Genomic DNA, 19,208 nt, shown 5'->3' on the forward strand with positions numbered 1-19,208 from the left:
TGAGTTAAAATAGCTCTCTAATTCAGGGTATCCGCGGGGTCTTAAAAAGTCCTACATTTTAAAAACACAATTTTAGCTCTTAAAGTCTTAAATTCACTGAAATATTGCCTTTTTGGTCTTAAATCATTTTAAATGGGTCTTAATTGTCCTTTTTTTGTGTGAAGCTATCTTTCCTAGTACTTGGTTGCAGCTGGAAGGGTATCCACTGTGTAAAACATATGCTATAGTAGTTGGAGGTTCAATCCGCTGTGGCGACCCCTGATAAGTAAGGGGCTAAGCAGTAGAAAAATTAATAAATAAATGTAAAGCTACCTTAAAGATCCAACACATATCCAGTCACCAACAATACATTTCAATAAAATCTTTAGCCAAACTATATTAATAACTATTATTAGAGCAGTCTGTTGTGCATACATTTAGTTTTTTAACAGTTTTTGTACACATCTAGGTTCTACTTGTTTTGACAGTTTATTTAAAATATATAAGTTATTATATAAGTAATATGAAGCATAAGAAATAACTAATTAGAAAGAAGAAAAAAAACTTCTGCTTGGCCATTAAAAAATCCTAGCGTTTATTGCTGTATACGTCTGAATTTTCAATCTTCGTGGTCTTAAAAAGGTCTTAAAAGTCTTAAATTGTACTTGGTGCAACCTTCGGAAACCCTGTAATTTTTGTAATGTCAAGAGTAAAATGTACATTTGTTAATACATTGTATTATTATTATTATTACTATTATTCTTATAACATAGAAAATTATTAATGTTAAATGTTGTTAAAAAAAGTTAAATATTGTTAAATAAAGTAGAACTAAAAAAACTTTTCTTCTAATATTAAACAGGGAATGTTATGGAGGATCCGAGCTCATCTGAAGCACAGCAGGAGCTCAGTCAGCCTGAAGACTGTAGCAGTTCCGGCATACAACGGCAGCATGACCACACACCCTCCTCAACAGCCACTCCCACTACACCCACCCTGTCTTTGTTGGCCATGCCCACTTCCTTTTCCCCCTCAGCAGTGACGGACAGCTCCTCCTCTCCAGACTGTGAGCAGAAAGTCAATGTACCAGATTCACAGAACTATGCAGAAGCACAGGCGCCAATGGATGTCTCTCCATCAGACCAGCGGCCCCAGACGGACAACATCGGCCCTGCAGTTATGATGGAGGGGACGGGGATCACTGTAGACACGGGGCAGGACGTCCCATACACCGAGATGGACGATGGAGGTAATGTTGAGGAGTCGGTGAAGGTGGAGGGAGGAGGAGAAGATGGGGAAGCGCTGGAGCAGGAGGTTTTGGAGATTACGGCGGAGATGGAGATGGAGGAGAATGGAAACGGGCTAGATTTTATGAATGTGGCCATGCTGGATGATATGGCCAAACGCATACAGGTGGAAGAGGTGAGTGACTGATTTTTTTTAAAGTCTGTCCATTATGAGTTTGTGCTTGTCATGACTTTTCTTTGAGACTTTTTCTTATTCACTTAAGAGCTCTTAAGTTCAAATGTAGCAATTAAAAATGTGCTTGTTTTAATGTTTTGCAAGTAAAATATATATTTGTTTATTTTTATCTAAATAAATATATATTATTTAGATAAAAATAAAGTATATATTAGTCAGAAAATTTTATTTATATATATATATATATATATATATATATATATATATATATATATATATATATATATATATTTATAGTCCAATTCCAGGTTATTGAAACTTTTAGTAATTTTTAAATAATAATCAAAATTAATTAGTTTAATTTTTTTTTCATTGTTTGAATTGTTTGTTTTATTGTTTTGCAAGACTTAAAAACAATTATTTTAAAAAGTTTTAAAATTGCTTATTTTTAATTGAATAGTATAAATATTTTTTTAAGTAAAAATGAAGGAATAAAATAAATTAGTTAAATATTTTGTTTTCTATTCATTTAATCACTTTAAGTTGAAATATAGGGATTCAAATTTGTTTCTTTTATTGTTTTGCAAGACTTCTAAACATATTTTATTTTTAATTAAACAGTCAAATAATTATACTTTATTCATTCCAATTCCAGGTTATTGAAACTTCATTTACTTATTTTTAAATAAAAATCAAGGAAAAATAAATTAGTTTAATTAGTCTTGTTTCAACTATAATACTATAGTATACTATAACTATATATATATAGATACATAAATTTATTCATTTTTCGGTCCCTTTGTTAATCTTGGGTCACCACAGCAGAATGAATCGCCAACTTATCCAGCATATGCTTTACACAGCAGATGCTCTTCCAGCTGCAACCCATCACTGGGAAACACCCTTACACATTTATTCACACTCATACAATATGAACAATTTTAGCTTACCCAATTCACCTAGCGCATGTCTTTAGACTTGTGGGGCAAACCGGAGCACCCAGAGGAAACCCACGCGAACACATTGCAGAGATGTATGGATGCAGCCAAGTTATTATTTGTTGTTCCTAAAACTTGGATAGGCGACAAGAGATTTGTCAGGTAGTGTGTGTATTTGCTTGAACCACATTTCCAAATTGGCAAGCATAGCCAATCATGTTTTTTTGTTTTGGATGAGTTTTTAATTTCCACAACCTAGATTATTTTAGCATCATTATCATTTTTTTTTTTTTTCTGTGTTCTTTTTATGTGATTTCTCCTCCAGGTTGTGGTTATAACTTAATCTGCATTTCTGTAAGTCACTGTAGTGATGCAGCATCTGATAAGCTCATACGTGATAAATAATAGATATGGCAATTTCAGCAGTGATTTTAGAAACTGGGTGACCTGAAGACTGAACTTTCCCCTGAATATGATGATTGTGTGATGTGATGATGACACTTCCGCCCTCCATCAGACAATCAACAATGGGTTCTGCAGAGCTGCTCTCTGGCAGCACAATGCAAACCTTCATCAGCAAAATATCCACTGTCTTAAAGGCCTTTGTGCTCCAGTCACAAACATGTGATGTGCTGCTGCTGCTTTAAGGGGAGAATCTTGATTTCAGCATTAGGCTTCTTGATTTTGCTTCTCTTTCACTATACTGCTCAAACATTTGGAGGCAGTAGGAAGCTTATAATATTTTTGTTAGGTAAGATCAGCAAGCTTGCATTTAATGGAAGAATGTATACAAAAAGACAATAATAACATTAATAAATCTTATTGCAGTTTAAAAAAAAAAAAACATTTTCTTTTTGATATATAAATTTAATGCTTTAAATGAATGCTCAATAATTTCTTGTTGTTTATATTGTTAAAAACAGTTGCTCTGCAAATTAAAAACTAATATTTATAAAGCACAATTCAGACATTTAAACAAAGTGTTTTATAATAACAAAAAGTTTGAAAGAATCAAAATAATCACAAAATATGCAACAAAAAAAGGGGGAAAAACAACAACGAAAAATTTAAATGTGTAGAAACGGATTACAAATGTGTTAAAACGGGTTGAAAAAGATGTAAAGATTTAAAAAGTAAAGTAAAGTAGGTCTGCACAATATATCATCTCAGCATCGATATCAGTGTGCACATACACAATAGTCACATTGCAGGATCTGCAATGTTGAGTTGGGATTATATAGTTTAGGGTTATATATATTATTCATTCATTCTCTTTTTGGCTTAATCCCTTGATTAAAAAGGGGTAACCGCAAGCGGAATGAACCACCAACTTATCCAGCATATTTTTTACGCAGCAGATACCCTTCCAGCTGCTCAAAACAAAATAAACCTTTGAAATTGAAATTGAACAGTAGAACTGTGACTCAATGCGAGCCAACACATATCAGTGATTCAGCATCAACATTTAATATTAGTGTTTCATGTGTCTGTTTTTTTATTTATTTATTTTATTTTTTTTACCGAATGTTGACAAATTTTCTACGATTTTCAGATTTTTTTAAAGAACAGAATGTTCAAAACAGCTTTATTCATTCGTTCATTTTCTTGTCGGCTTAGTCCCTTTATTAATCCGGGGTTGCCACAGCGGAATGAACCGCCAACTTATCCAGCACATTTTTACGCAGTGAATGACCTTCCAGCCACAACCCATCTCTAGGAAACATCCACACTCACTCGTTCACACACTAATACACTACGGACAATTTAGCCTACCCAATTCGCCTGTACTGCATGTCTTTGGACTGTGGGGGAAACCAGAGCACCCGGAGGAAACCCACGCGATCGCAGGGAGAACATGCAAACTCCACACAGAAACGCCAACTGAGCTGAGGCTCGAACCAGCGACCTTCTTGTTGTGAGGCGACAGCACTACCTACTGCGCCTCTGCGTCGCCCAAAACATCTCACAAAAACAAAACATTTCTTTCATCCTATACCTTACATTAAATCTTGCATCTTAAAGTATCAGTCTCTATTCATTTATAAAAGTCATCTTTAATACATTTTTCTACAAATGTCTGTTGTTTTATTTATATATAAAGAATGTATTTTATTTTTATATACAAAATTTGTAGTTTTTACATTATATTTAATAAAGAAAAAGCATGATACCATATATAACAATAAAAAACTATGTGTTAAAAATGATTTTATTGCCCAACAATGTTATAATCTCCAGTTATTACAAACAAAATCAGTCACACGTCAAAATAAAACTCACTGTGTAACTTAATATTATTTAATAATAAACTACCTATCCATTAACAGATAGATTTAGCTTCAGATGCAATGGTTTTCAACTTTAACTTATTGATCGTGTCTGCGCTTATTAAATGGGATGTTGTTGTTTTTTGTATATAAGAGGCCCATCAGAGTGATTTGAGTAGTCCCATTTGGCTTTAATCTCTTCTATCAGACATTTTTTCGACCGAGAAATGACACAGGCTTTTCCCCAAAAGATGATAAGACGATGTACAAGAGACATCGTTGTAGGAAAAAAAAAATCATCAGCTGGTAAATACATTTGTAAAAAAAAATAAAAATACACTATTATTTTGTGCGCCAGAACAGATGTTGCATGTGATTGTGACTCAGCATAGCCCTGTTTATCAGTGTGCAGGTGGATTGTGACCTTCAGCCTGTGCCGTCAGTTGTCAGATCTGTTAGCTAGTTAAAATGGTTTGACTTTTGAACGTATTTGTCTAAACGTTTCCTTTTCTTGGAAAGGTCGAGAGCATATTGAGAAACGTGACGTGCTTGCGGATCTAGTTGTGCTCAGCATAATCAAGTTTTGACGCTTTTTTTTTTATCAGACAGAATTTACTAACCTGGAAATCATGAATCAAACGATGTTTCTATCATAACATGCAATATTCAAGTATTATTTATTAGTTCAGCTGTAAAAGACTTGATGCACATAAACACACAAAGCTGGACATCGGCATAAAACTTCTTAGGCCCCGTTTACACTAGTGCGTTTTAGTTTTAAAACGGCGTTGTAGAATGAAAACGATCCGCGTCCACACTCGCGTTTTACCCAGCGTTTCTGAACAGCTCTCCGTCCACACCAAAACACTGAAAACGCACATCACGTGACCACACACACACTCTCGGGCAAGCGCTCCAGCATTTCTACCCAGATGAGAGCTCTGCTTGTCGGACTGCTCATCAAGCATCTCCCGCTGGATCTAATCTCACTATATTTGCTAAACGTGATATTTCATTCATGTTGTTGTCTTTATCTAACGACATAGGCCAATTCCCTGACTTGGTCATTGGAATCTATTAAGTTACTTGTTCACGGGTAACATGTTTTGGTTAAGCGCAAAGATAAGTTAATGATTAATCCAGGTACATTGACTGATCGCTTGCCTTTATTTCCTACAATGTATAAACTTATTGTATGTTATACTTTTATAATTATCGATTATTAAAACTGATATTCAGCAAAAGAGAGGGTGTGTTTCGTATTTTCACTGAAATTGAAAGGAGACCGTTGTTATCGGCTCCGTTTTGTTATAAATATCCACACAGTGAAGATGACGCTCATGCAGCACGGCGCCTCAACATTTCTGCTGTCTGTTTAGTTGCTAATATTAAAATGAAAATAGGCAGTTCCTTAAATCCTGTTTACATTTTATTGTTGAGAAAGTGAAACAACGTAACCAAGGTGATGTGAATGAAGTTATAAAGTACACTGTTCCCTTTGAAGATTTACCCGTGTCCTCTGTATGTTTTCCATATCAAACTGAGAAGGGGGAGACTGCAGCCTTGATCAAACTTGCAGGTCTTAACTTACAAGAAGAGGATGCAGGACTGAACTGTGTGTTAGGCTACTTAATATTGAGGAAAAGCCCCAATCAGATAGGCGAACGTTTGCAGCCCCGCCTCCGTTTTCAGATGTCTCCGTCTTTCCCCATCCACACTGAGACGGAGGAGCAGCGTTTCAGAATGAAAACGGCTTCTCCAGCGTTTTCAAAAAGCTCCGTTTTCGGCGCTCGAGAACTCCGGCGTAGTGTGGACGGATGGCGTAACCGTAGCAAAACTTATGCGTTTTCAAACTACAACGCACTAGTGTAAACGGGGCCTTAGTTCGGAGACAATGTTCTTCTGCAAGATGGATAGAGTTTTAGTGATTTAGTGACAACTGTTTGTATATCCACTGTAGGTTTAAAGTGATTATTTGAGGAATTGATGCATTAACATGATAAAAATGTTGAATCTCTGTTGAATCACAAATAATGGCAGCATCTTGGAAGTGCATTAATAGATCGATGATATTATTTCAGTGTGTGCAGAATCGATCTTCGTGATCTGGTTAGTGCTGGACTTATTATGGCCTTTTGTGGCTATTAATGCTGAATGACCACAGATAGACTTTAGCTGATGTCCGTATGTCTGCTATATCATCAGATGGTTTCGGAAGCATTGGAGGGGATCAAGGAGTCCTCTTTAGCTTTAGAGTTTTCTTTAGCGATGATAAGCATGTGTTATTTCTGGCTTTTTTATTTCAATATATTATTATAGAAAGTTTGTGTGGCTGAATATTTTTGTGATGTTGACAGCTTCTCTACATGGTTCAGATTTTTCTAAAGAACAGAATGTTCAAAAAAAATAAATAAATAAATAAAAGCTTTCATTTGAAATACTCTCACCGGCCACTTTATTAGGTGCACCTTACTAGTACTGGGATGGACCCCCTTTTACCTTCAGAACTGCCTTAATCACTCATGATAAAAGATTCGACAAGGTACTGGAAATATTCCCCAGAGATTTTGGTCCATATTGACATGATAGCATCACACAGTTGCTGCTGATTTGTTGGCTGCACATCCATGATGCAAATCTCCCGTTCCATCACATCCCAAAGATGCTCTATTGGATTGAAATCTGGTGACTGTGGAGGCCATTTGAGTACAGTGAACTCATTGTCATGTTCAAGAAACCAGTCTGAAATTATTGGCGCTTAAAGGGCCATGAAACCCCCTCGTTTCAGCAGGGTGTTTTCACACCTGTACTTTGGAAAAAGTCAGAAAAGTGGGCGTGTCCAGCTCTGTTTAGGGGGGAGTGTCGGAGGAAGAAAAGAGGCTTGGTGTGGGAGTGTCTATTTGGGCGCGCTGAATTTCAGAGTCAAAACACACAACCACAGCGGACAATGTGACTGTGTTTACATGGACATCTGTAGTCGAATTATTTGCCAAATTATTAAATGGTGGACTTTAACTGCAGTTTGGCTCTTTCATTCAGGGAATTCATTCATTTCCCTCCCGACAAACGTGATATTTGATTCGAGGAACTGCTCTAAGCGTGTATTTTTCATGCAATGTTTGATACCGCACGGCGAATGAGAGAAAAAAAAACTCAGCATTTCCCGGAAACTTAGATGCACACGGCAGGTAGTGTCAGAAAGCCGCGTGTTTTATTCCGGTCACACAATCCAACACGAGGTTATAGTTTGGTTGTAACTGTTAGTGCTAACTTGTTTACACTCGTGCAATAGTTTGTTTGATACGAATAAAATACGAACTGAATAAACAAAGAGCACTGGTCGCTCACTTACCAAATCTGTAGAGACAGGACAATCCACAGCAACTAGAGCCGCGTCTTTATTTAGAGGAGACTACAAGCAAATCCGTATCTCAGCGTTTGCAGATGAGAACAGCTCTCAGGTAAACAATAATCCTCCTTAGACACGTAAGTTATTGTTGTCGAGCGTTGCGTACACTGTTAATCCACGCGTGTCTCCAGCTGAGATCTCACAGAGAGAAAATGAAAACAAAACTTAACTGCAGCAAACTATAAAAGCAACACTTCACACTTGTTTTGCCAACACAACGTGGCGTCTCTGCCGTCTACACTCTGACAGCAATGAATATTAATAAAGTTGCATAATAGAGCGCGCTGATTGGTTTAAACCAAGCCTTACTCATGCATTAATACATCACACTGTAAGACGTAATAAGACTCACTCTGGCACAGACGCCCAGTCTGCACGCTGGAATACAACGATATTATGTCATGACCGTGACGCAGCTTCAAAAATTAGTTTCAAACCGGAAGTACGAATTTGCTTGAAATAACGCAAAAACAACCAATTTACACTTTCTAGTGAAATATAGGTGTCTTAATAGTGTTTTTAGCAGTGTGGAACACATATACGTCTGTCAACAGCACAAAAAATGTGTTTTGGTGTTTTGTGACCCTTTAATGACATGGCGTGTTAATCAAATCAAATCAAATCACTTTTATTGTCACATCATCAGCAGCACGTGTGCTATGATGAGTGAAAAGCTTAGGTGTTGGCTCCAAACAGTACAAAATACAGATAGTGCAAATACAACAACAGTGCAACATACAGACAGTGCAAAATACAACACCTGCTGGAAGTAGCTATCAGAAGACGGGTACACTGTGGTCATAAAGGGATGGACATGGTCAGCAACAGTACTCAGGTAGGTTGCGGCGTTGACACGATGCTCAATTGGTACTAATGGGCCCAAAGTGTGCCAAGAAAATATCCCCCACACCATTATACCACCACCACCAGCCTGAACCGTAGATACAAGGCAGGATGGATCCATGCTTTCATGTTGTTGACGCCAAATTCCGTCTTTCGGATGAGACTTTAAACTGAGGTCCTGACTCTCTGTGGTCATTAACAATCCCATGGCACTTTTCGTAAAGAGTAGGGATGTAACCCTGGTGTCCTGGCCAAATTTTTTTCAATTGGCCCTTACCCATCACGGCCACCCAATCATCCCCATCCACTGAATGGGCTCTATCACTGTCTCTCCACTCCACCAATAGCTGGTGTGTGGTAAACAAACTGGTGCCATTGTCCTGTGGTTGCCGTCAGATCATCCAAGTGGATGCTGCACACTGGTGCACACTGCACCCCCATGATTGATGAAGTGCTTAGGGTCTTTGACCATACACGATAAATGCGCTATGTAAATACACATTACATTACTAATTCTGACCCTGCCATTTGAATGTTGCAGCAGAAATCGAAACTCATCAGACCAGGCAACGTTTTTCCAATCTTCTATTGTCCAATTTTGGTGAGCCTGTGTGAATTGTAGCCTCAGTTTCCTGTTCTTAACTGACAGGAGTGGCACCCGGTGTGGTCTTCTGCTGCTGTAGCCCATCCACCACAAGGTTGGACGTGTTGTGTGTTCAGAGATGCTCTTCTGCATACCACGGTTGTAACAAGTGATTATTTGAGTGACTGTTGCTTTTCTATCATCTTGAACCAGCCAGGCCATTCTCCTCTTACCTCTGGCATCAACAAGGCTTTGTGTTCTCAGAACTGCCGCTCACTGAATATTCTCTTTTTTTTTTCCAGACCATTTTCTGTAAACCCTATAGATGGGTTCCCAAATCCCAGTAGATCAGCAGCTTCTGAAATACTCGTGTAGTTAATGCTTTCTTCGATTAAAATTAACCGCAGGTTCTGAATAGTAGTGTCATCTTTAATATACTTTTTTTTTTCTTTTAGAAATGTCAGTTGTGTGTTCTTTCTGTATAGATAAATTACTATAACGTTTTTTAAAAGCAAAATTTAGATTTTACACAAAATGTAATAAAAAACATCGTGAAAACCTTTAACAATTAGGAAAGTGTTTATTTTTTTGAAAGAAAAAAATACTTTTATTGCCCAACAATGTTATAATCTCCAAATTTTAGAAAAATAATCAGTCACATGTCAAACTAACAGTTAAAACTTACTGTTACTTAATAATAAATAATGATTAGCAACATATTCATAAACGGATAGAAGTAGCTCCTTATACAATGTTCTTCAGCAAGATTCATAGAGTTTTGTTTATTAAGTGACTACTGTATATTTTACACAACATTGACATTAATTTATTGATTGTGTCTGTGCTTATCAATGTGATGTTGTTGTTGTTGTTGTTGTTGTTGTTGTTTTAGTATATAAGAGGCCCATTAGAGTGATTTGAGGAGTCCCCTTTGGCTTTACTCTCTCCCATCAGACTGATTTTTCCTGAGTGATGATAAGCATCTGTTATTTTCGGGCTGTTATGATGATCGCACACTGTTAATGGCCCACTTCACAATTGGCTCACCACATTGTGGGATGTTTGAAAGACTAATTACTCGAGTGTTTATTTACTCAATTGATTAATGCATATGTTTTTTTTTCAGTCCTATTCATTTTAGCATGCTGCTTATTAGGTCTGACATTGCAATATATTTAATTTACCACAATTTATTTATTAATATACAGTTGAAGTCAGAATTATTATCCCTCCTTAATTATTAGCCCCCTGTATATTTTCCACAATTTCTTTTTAACATAAACATTTTTTTCACCACATTTCTAAACATAATAGTTTCAATAACTCATTTCTAATAACTGATTTATTTTTTTCTTTGCCATGATGACAGTAAATAATATTTTACTAGATATTTTTTTTAAGATACTAGTATTCAGCTGAAAGTGATATTTAAAGGCTTAAATGGGTTATTTAGGCAAGTTAGGGTAATTGGGCAAGTCATTGTATAACAATGGTTTGTTCTGTAGACAATCAATATATATATATATATATATATATATATATATATATATATATATATATATATATATATATATATATATATATATATATACATATATATATATATATATATATATACACACACACATATATTGCTTAAAGGGGCTAATCATATTGATTTTAAAATGGTTTTAAAAATAAAAACTTCTTTTATTCTAGCTGAAATAAAAAATAAGACTTTCAGCAAAATAAAAAAAAATAAGTAAAAAAATATTATGGGAAATCCTGTGGAAAAAATCCATGCACTGTTAACCATCATTTGGGAAATATTTAAAAAGGAAATTCATTTTGTAAAGAATTCATAATTTAAATTTTTTTTTTTAAATAAAGAGTTAAATACAGAAAAAAGATTAATAAATTTAACAATAGTTTATGATATTCTGTGGAGTTAAAAATCAAAGTTGTCAGCAACAGAAATTAAATAATCAAATGTAATATTACACTGTATTATTTTCATTGCTCAAATAATTATATACTGCACAATAAATCTTTAACCCTTTAATTGTCCCACCAAGAAAAAAATGTTTGGATTGCATTTCTTAAATCTTAATGTCGCTAGTTAACACACTCAATGCATTTTTTTTCAACACATCCCATAATTTCTAAAATATCAACCTCTACCAAATGGTAAATATGTTGGTAAAAGTACCCGACTAAATGCATACAGTATACTGTAAAAAAATCTGAAAATGTGTAGTGCAAGACAAATTTATTTAAAAAATATGAAAAAGAATTTTTATTTTCACTAAATCACCTTTAAGGCGACGAGGTGGTGCAGTAGGTAGTGCTGTCGCCTAACAGCTAGAAGGTCGCTGGTTCGAGCCTCGGCTGGATCAGTTGGCGTTTCTGTGTGGAGTTTGCATGTTCTCCCCGCAATCACATAGGTTTCCTCCAGGTGCTCCAGTTTAAAGACATGTGTTATAGGTGAAATGGGTAGTCTAAATTATCTGTAGTGTATGAGAGAATTTTTTTTCCGGCTTCTATTTTTAGTAATTTTTACCTTTCGGTGATAACCAAACATGCCATTTTCAGCCAATAATTTTCGATGGCTGAAAATTTGGTCTATGTCTAATTGGCTACCGTGTTTATATCACTTTTTACAAGCGCAGAAGAAGAGCAGAAATTCAGATATGATAATTAGTTTACTTTAAGCTGAATACTAGTGTCTTGAAAAATATCTAGTCAAATATCATGTGCTGTCATCATGGCAAAGATAAAACATATGATGCTAATGATATTGATGATGATAATGATGATAATTAAATTTAATGAAGAAAATAAATGTTTTTTTTTATTTATTTTTTGACAACAGCATTTATTAATTTATAAAGCATATTTAAATACCATAAAATTTACCCAAAATGCTGTACAAATGTACAAACAGCTTCTACAAGCTATGAAACTACAACTATATCCAGACATCTGTAAAAGCTAAAGAATAAAAATAGTGTTTAAGTCTAGATTTAAAAATGCCTAGAGAAGGAGTAGATCTCACATGATAGGGGAGACCATGGGCCTTAGATCTCTAAAATAAAATGATTGACCTTTTAAATGGCAAATTAGAGGCACTTTAAAGCACGATAAGGAAGTAGACACATGAACGCATGGAATCTTCATAATAAACACTCACTTTATTAGGTACTCTCTCGCCCAACTGCTCGTTAATACAACTAATCAGCCAATCACATGGCAGCAACTCAATATATTAAGACATGTAGACATGGTGAAGACTATCTGCTGCAGTTCAAACCGAGCATCAGAATGGGGAAGAAAAGGTGATTTAAGAGACTTTAAACATGACATGCTTGTTGGTGCCTGCCGGCTGGTCTGAGGGTTTCAGAAGCTGCTGATCTACTGGGATTTTCATGCACAATCATCTCTGGGTTTTACAAAGAATGGTCTGACAAAGAGAAAATATCCAGTGAGCGGCAATTCTGTGGGCTCAAATGCCTTGTTGATGCCAGAGGTCAGAGGAGAATGACCCAACTTGTTCCAGCTGATAGAAAGGCAACAGAAACTTAAATGAGCACTCATTACAACTGAGGTATGCAGAAGAGCATCTCTGAATGCACAACACGTCAAACCTTGAGGCAAATGTGCTACAGCAGCAGAAGACCACACCGGTTCCCACTCCTGTCAGCTGAGGCTACAATTCGCACAGGCTCACCAAAATTAAACAATAGAAGATTGTAATAACTTTGCCTGGTCTGATGAGTCTCGATTTTTACTGCAACATTCGGACAGTAGGGTCAGAATTTGCCGTCATCAACATGAAAGCATGGATCCATCCTGCGGTGTGTCAATGGTTCAGGCTGCTGGTGGTGGTATAATGGTGTGGGGGAAATTTTCTTGGCACACTTTGGGGTCATTAGTACCAATTGAGCATTGTGTCAACACCACAGCCTACCTGGCTTGCTGACCATGTCCATCCCTTTATGACCACAGTGTATCCATCTTCTGATGGCTACTTCCAGCAAGAGAACGCTCCCTGTCACAAAGCATGAATCATCTCAGACTGGTTTCTTGAAGATGACAATGAGTGTACTCAAATAGCCTCCACAGTCACCAGATCTCAATCCAATAGAGCACCTTTGGGATGTGGTGGAACAGGAGATTCGAATCATGGATGTGTAGCCGACAAATCTGCAGGTACTGCGTGATGCTATCGAGTCAATATGGACCAAATTCTCTGAGGAATTCCAGTACCTTGTTGAATCTATACCAGAGGTCACCAATCTCGGTCCTGGAGGGCCGGTGTCCCTGGAGGATTTAGCTCCAATTTGCCTCAACGCACCTGCTTGGATGTTTCAAGTATACTAATTAAGACCTTGATTAGCTTGTTCAGGTGTATTTGATTAGGGTTGGAGCTAAAATCTCCAGGACACTGGCCCTCCAGGAACAAGTTTGGTGACCACTGATCTATACCATGAAGGATTAAGACAGCTCTGAAGGTAAAAGGATGGTCCAACCCGGTACTAGTAAGGCATACCTAATAAAGTGGCCAGTGAGTATATAATCCTCTACCTTATGATATATAATCATCTTAGCAAGTGATTAAAAAAAAACAGATGGTTGAGTCTCTAATTTATAATTAAAGATGTTGTGTATTATTTGCTTGCCTCATAATGTCTTTAAGCAAAGTACTGTAAAAACGCACTGTTGTGGCTTATTGGTTTAATAATGTTTATTATTCCATTTAAGCATTGTTCTTTCAGTGTTTTATAGGTAATTGAAAATACAGTGGGGTCTTTTTATCTGCTTTTAACCTCTTCAACTGAGCCAAATCTTTGGCTTTAGTCTCTTCTGAAAAACTGGAACTGCTATTTTAGAGCAAAAATAGAAAACTATAATTGCAGTTCTTGAAACTGTTGTTTTCGTTGAGGCAGAGATGGCCAAATATGGGTGAAATGAGTTGACAGGAAAGTTGTTGTTTTTTGGTAGAGAATCAACCCTGAGCTGTTTTTTATTTTTATTTTTTTTTTTTCATTTTTTAAAGGTGCTGTATATAGAAGAAACATGCCAAGTTAACATTCTCTTTATCTGAGAAACAATACTAAAGTCAGATATTATGCTTTGAAAATGTGTGTTACCTGCCAGAATGGCTATCTTTGTTTTGGGTTTTTCAACCCGTCCAATGCCAGTTTAGTCAATTATATTTCAGCACCCTGTCTTGGCATTATAGAAAACAGAAAAGTATGTGTCTGCGACCGAAATGTGACCTCCAGTGGACAGTAGCAGACTCCGAAATGAGCAATAGAGTCTGGCTGCAGATTTGCACCTGCACTTCCAGGTTTGCACACTCAGGCAACCGCGCTTCCTCTGCAAGTGACGTCAAGTGATCGCCACCTGTGTCCGCTTGCATGAAAGTCCTTAGGTAATTTAACTTGAGGGTGTCCCTGAGGTGGAAAATCTCAGAGGTAACGGATTTCATTATGATCGTTGCAACAAACATCTTATGTCACCCCTACACAAGTGCCTTTTTTTCTAAGCATTTCACTGTGGTTTCTGGCAACATACGGCAACGGGCGTCACAGTTGCTATAGTTACATAAACAGATCGTAACGAACCACGAATGCTTGCCTTACAACAGCTCTGCAGTAATGTTACACATCATCTGTGCTACTTTCTTTCCATTAAGCGAGTCATTGCCTTATTTAGTCGATCTCGACATTATGTTTGGAGGAACTATAACACTGGGCTGGGATCATGTAGAGACTATTGAAGCTGCTCTGCAACTGTGATTTCATATGGATGCACTCCTGCGCAGACGTGCGAACTTATCAAGAATAGTTATAAAGAATAGTTTCCCAAGTCGTTAAAGAATCATTGCTGTAAGTCCATAATGTGTACAGTATCTGTTAGTTGTAATACTACAACTCATAGAAATGTTTAAAAATAAAAACTAGCATTCAAATTTGCCTGGTGTTTCTTTATTCAAAACTGTGGAAGTATTCCTTTTGTGTATATTTAGAATGATTTTTAATTGATATAAATAATAAGCTTTGCTGGTATGAATGTTAATAGTAGCCTGCTTTGGTAAATTTACATCAAAGCATATAATCATGATGAATATACTAACTGCTTTCCGGGGTGGTCTGTCATGTTGTACAACGTAAGTAGGCCACTTAGAATTATTCCACAATGTTGTCACTGTCAACGCAAATGAACTGGAAACTTACTGTTGGTTTATTTGTGTTGATTTCAAGATTTGACGTCACTTGCATAGGAAGCTTGAGTGCCTAAGCGTGCAAGCCCGAGAGAGCAAGCCAAACGACTCAAGTTCAACTCTGCAGCCAGACACTTCTGGAAATGAGATGCAGATTCAGAGTTCCACATGAGGTGGTTGTTAATTAGAAAATAAAATAAATTGTATGAGCGTAATCATTGGGTGAGCAGTTTACATTGTAACCCTGTGTCCTAACAACATGCTACATGAGGAGATACACTATGATAAGCGATTTAACTGTTTGCACCAGACAAAACATGACAGTAATTTAAATACAGCCGTTTAGAAGCACACAATAGTGCACTTACTGTACTCCAATGAAATGGTAAGGTTTATAATCTAATTAATACATGTTAAACCTCTCTACCATTATTAAATATTCGTGCTGAATCACTCATATGTGTTGGCTCGTCACAGTTCTACTGTTCAATTTCAAACGATTTAATTTATTTTGAGGTGAACTATCTGCTGCTGCTTTCAGTAGTATGGCAATAAATGTGATATAAAATGGCATTCAAACTCACATTATTAGCATTTAACACTGAATAAAGCGCATGTATACCTGAGGTGACCATTGTCAGATTTCCGTTGTTCAGCTGCAAGAAATGGAAACCGTTTCTTAAATAAGGTTAGAACAAAACTTCTAATACTGAGAATATTCCTTCTATCCCGTGTCGTTGCTTTTAATTAGAACACGACTTAAATCAGCCTTTAGGCTCGATAGACAGGCTCGCTCCTGTTTATGTTGTCAATCTGGCAAGCTGCTCTTGCATGTTTTGAACCAGTGTGCAATACCTAGTTCAACCACTGGGTGTCAAACTTGCATTCTTCACCTTTAAAAATACTAGTATTTAAAAGCACAAACTGATGGCATGATGTAAAGTAATTATTCTTGCTTAAATTAATTTAAAAGTGCTTTTTCTTCTCTTTAATGCTTTAGTGCGGGAATACTGTTAATATTCGTACGCAATTATATTATGCCAATAAAATAAACAACAATTTTAATAAGGAATATTGTTAAATTGTATAAAATGTTATATATATAAACAGTAAATTTGTATTTATTTAAATATTACTTTTTTACATAACATTACATTTGTCAATATTATTTTGTTAAGATGTGCCATTATCAATATTACAGTTATTTTGTATTTAAAAATATTTTTGTTCACTTGAAGTAATTTTAGTGCTTCAATTTAAACATACTGGCAATTACTTGCAACGTTTCTGATGTTTCTTTTCAAATATTTTAATATGTATATTTTTTATTTTAAGTATCTAATATATATATGTGTGTGCGTACGTACGTGTGTATTTTTTTTCCTTTTTTTTTTACACTATTATTTCAATTAACAAAATCCATTAACAAACTAACATTAACGCTCTCATTAACAGTAACACACTTATGTCATTAATATTCAGATTCATGTTATTCAGTATTGATTGTATACTCATTGGTTTTGAGTAGTCTGACCTCTCCATGACCTTTTCCATTGCTCACTGGCTGCTGATGTAACAAAACAGACTCTTCTTTCCCGAGCGTCTCCAATACATTCATTCTCATCTGCATGATTTATGAGATGGGCTGAACCCAGATCAGACAAATGCTGAGCAAATGGATTCCTGTTTAACGTTGAATATTAAAGGACATGTTTTATTCGAGGTACTTGCTCAAGATGATGCAGATTTGTTGTGTATGTGCATGGTTTTGCATTTTTAATAGCAATTATTTGTATTGTTATTTTATTTTTTTATTATTATTATTCAGTGTACTGCACGGGCGACACGGTGGCTCAGTAGTTAGCACTGTCGCCTCACAGCAAGAAGGTCACTGGTTCGAGTCCCAGCTGGTTCAGTTGGCATTTCTGTGTGGAGTTTGCATGTTCTCCCTGTGTTGGCGTGGGTTTCTCCCACAGTCCAAAGACATGCATTGGTGAATTAAATAAACTAAATTGGCCATAGTGTATGTGTGTGTGTGAATGAGTGTGTATGGGTGTTTCCCAATACTGGGTTACAGCTGGAAGGGTATCCGCTGCATAAAACATATGCTGGATAAGTTGGCGGTTCATTCTGCTGTGGTGACCCCTGATGAATAAAGGGACTAATCCGAAGTAAAATGGATGACTGAATGTGTACTGCACATGATGACCTGTTAGAGAGTTTATTTAAAGAATGAATGCTTGAAATTAAATATTTCTTAATAAATACAAGATTTATAAATGTATTGTTTTTAATAAAAAGTTTGACCCATGTTTACACAAGTAAACACTTTAAAATAATATATTTTTGATTGTTTTATAAGTTATAATGTTATAAATGTTATGTTTAATTCAGTTTATTTAGAATTTTGTATGCAGTAAATGCACACAGGTGGAGAAGGGTTTTTTAAAAGACTTGTATACAGGGTGCAAATTACAGCGGGGGTTGGGTGGGATTAAACCCCTTGATTAACAATTGTTCCCTACTGAAGGATGTCAAAACAAGATGTATGATAGTGGTCCACTGGTGAGAAATAGCTTTTATTTGTCTGTAAATTAAATATTAATCGTATGTAGATGATATAAATATATATTTGACCACCTTTATAACGGTTCATACTATTGTGATTGCATAATCACGCCAATCAGTCTATGCCAAAAAAAAATCATTCAGCAGTGAAATCGGCAGATATAGAGAGCACAGATACGTGGTAAGTGTTCACAAGACACTTCCCTCTTAACATAGATGTTTATATCTATATATAGCATACTATTAGAGCATACTGCTTTTGACCTACAGTAACCCTCCAAAACAGCTAATCAGAGGTCAGCATACACTGAAAATACACTGACAACTTATGTGTGTTTTATTAATAAATTACCTGCAATTTAGATAAATTCATAAATTTGATTCACTGAAGCATTCATTACACAAACTCCCATTGCAAAACGGTTTTTATATCTAAACCACAGAACAAAACAGTTCTTTGCAAAACAGTGTATTTTACATCACCTGCCCACGCAGCTTATAGTGACCTCTAGTGGGTAAAGTCTGTCAGCGCACATCTTTTCTGGAGATTTGTAAATGACTGAAGAGCGTGTGGTCTGTCTGTGTTTGTGTCCGTCAGATCACTCCAGCTGCTGGTCTCGTGTCCATTTTGAAGAGGAGAGTCTCTCTGGAGGGAGAAAACAGCTCAGCTCCTGCTGCTCCCAAACCTGTGTCCAAAAGAAAGGTCCGTTTCCGAGAGCCTGACGAGGGATTGGACCACGGTAAGAGCTAGTTTTCTAAAAGTCTCGAAGGAAGAGTTCACGCAAAAATGAAAATTTCTTTTTGAAAAAAAATTTTTTTTAGCTAAATTAGCTTGTCGAATTGTCATTATAACCAAAAATATTTAGAAAAAAGAAATATAGCAAATATTTATTTTTAAACACAATTGTTTTACATTATAAATTATTAGAAAAAAATGTTTTAAATTAAAAACTAAAACCTATTGTAATTTATTGAGCAAATAACAAACGTTAAA

At 36.0% G+C, this 19,208-nt stretch overlaps 1 protein-coding gene across 1 annotated transcript in view; it reads left to right on the top strand.

Annotated features, from left to right (window-relative positions):
• Window positions 1-19,208, top strand: part of cnsta (consortin, connexin sorting protein a) — a 59,968-nt gene that overhangs the window by 38,750 nt on the left and 2,010 nt on the right. Inside the window, exons 9-10 of the mRNA XM_692809.9 lie at window positions 842-1,401; window positions 18,813-18,954. Of these exons, the coding sequence (XP_697901.4) occupies window positions 842-1,401; window positions 18,813-18,954 (702 nt within the window). The remainder of the gene's footprint in view (window positions 1-841; window positions 1,402-18,812; window positions 18,955-19,208) is intronic.

This window comes from Danio rerio, chromosome 17 (genome assembly GCF_049306965.1).
Source record: "Danio rerio strain Tuebingen ecotype United States chromosome 17, GRCz12tu, whole genome shotgun sequence".
NCBI lineage: Eukaryota > Metazoa > Chordata > Actinopteri > Cypriniformes > Danionidae > Danio > Danio rerio.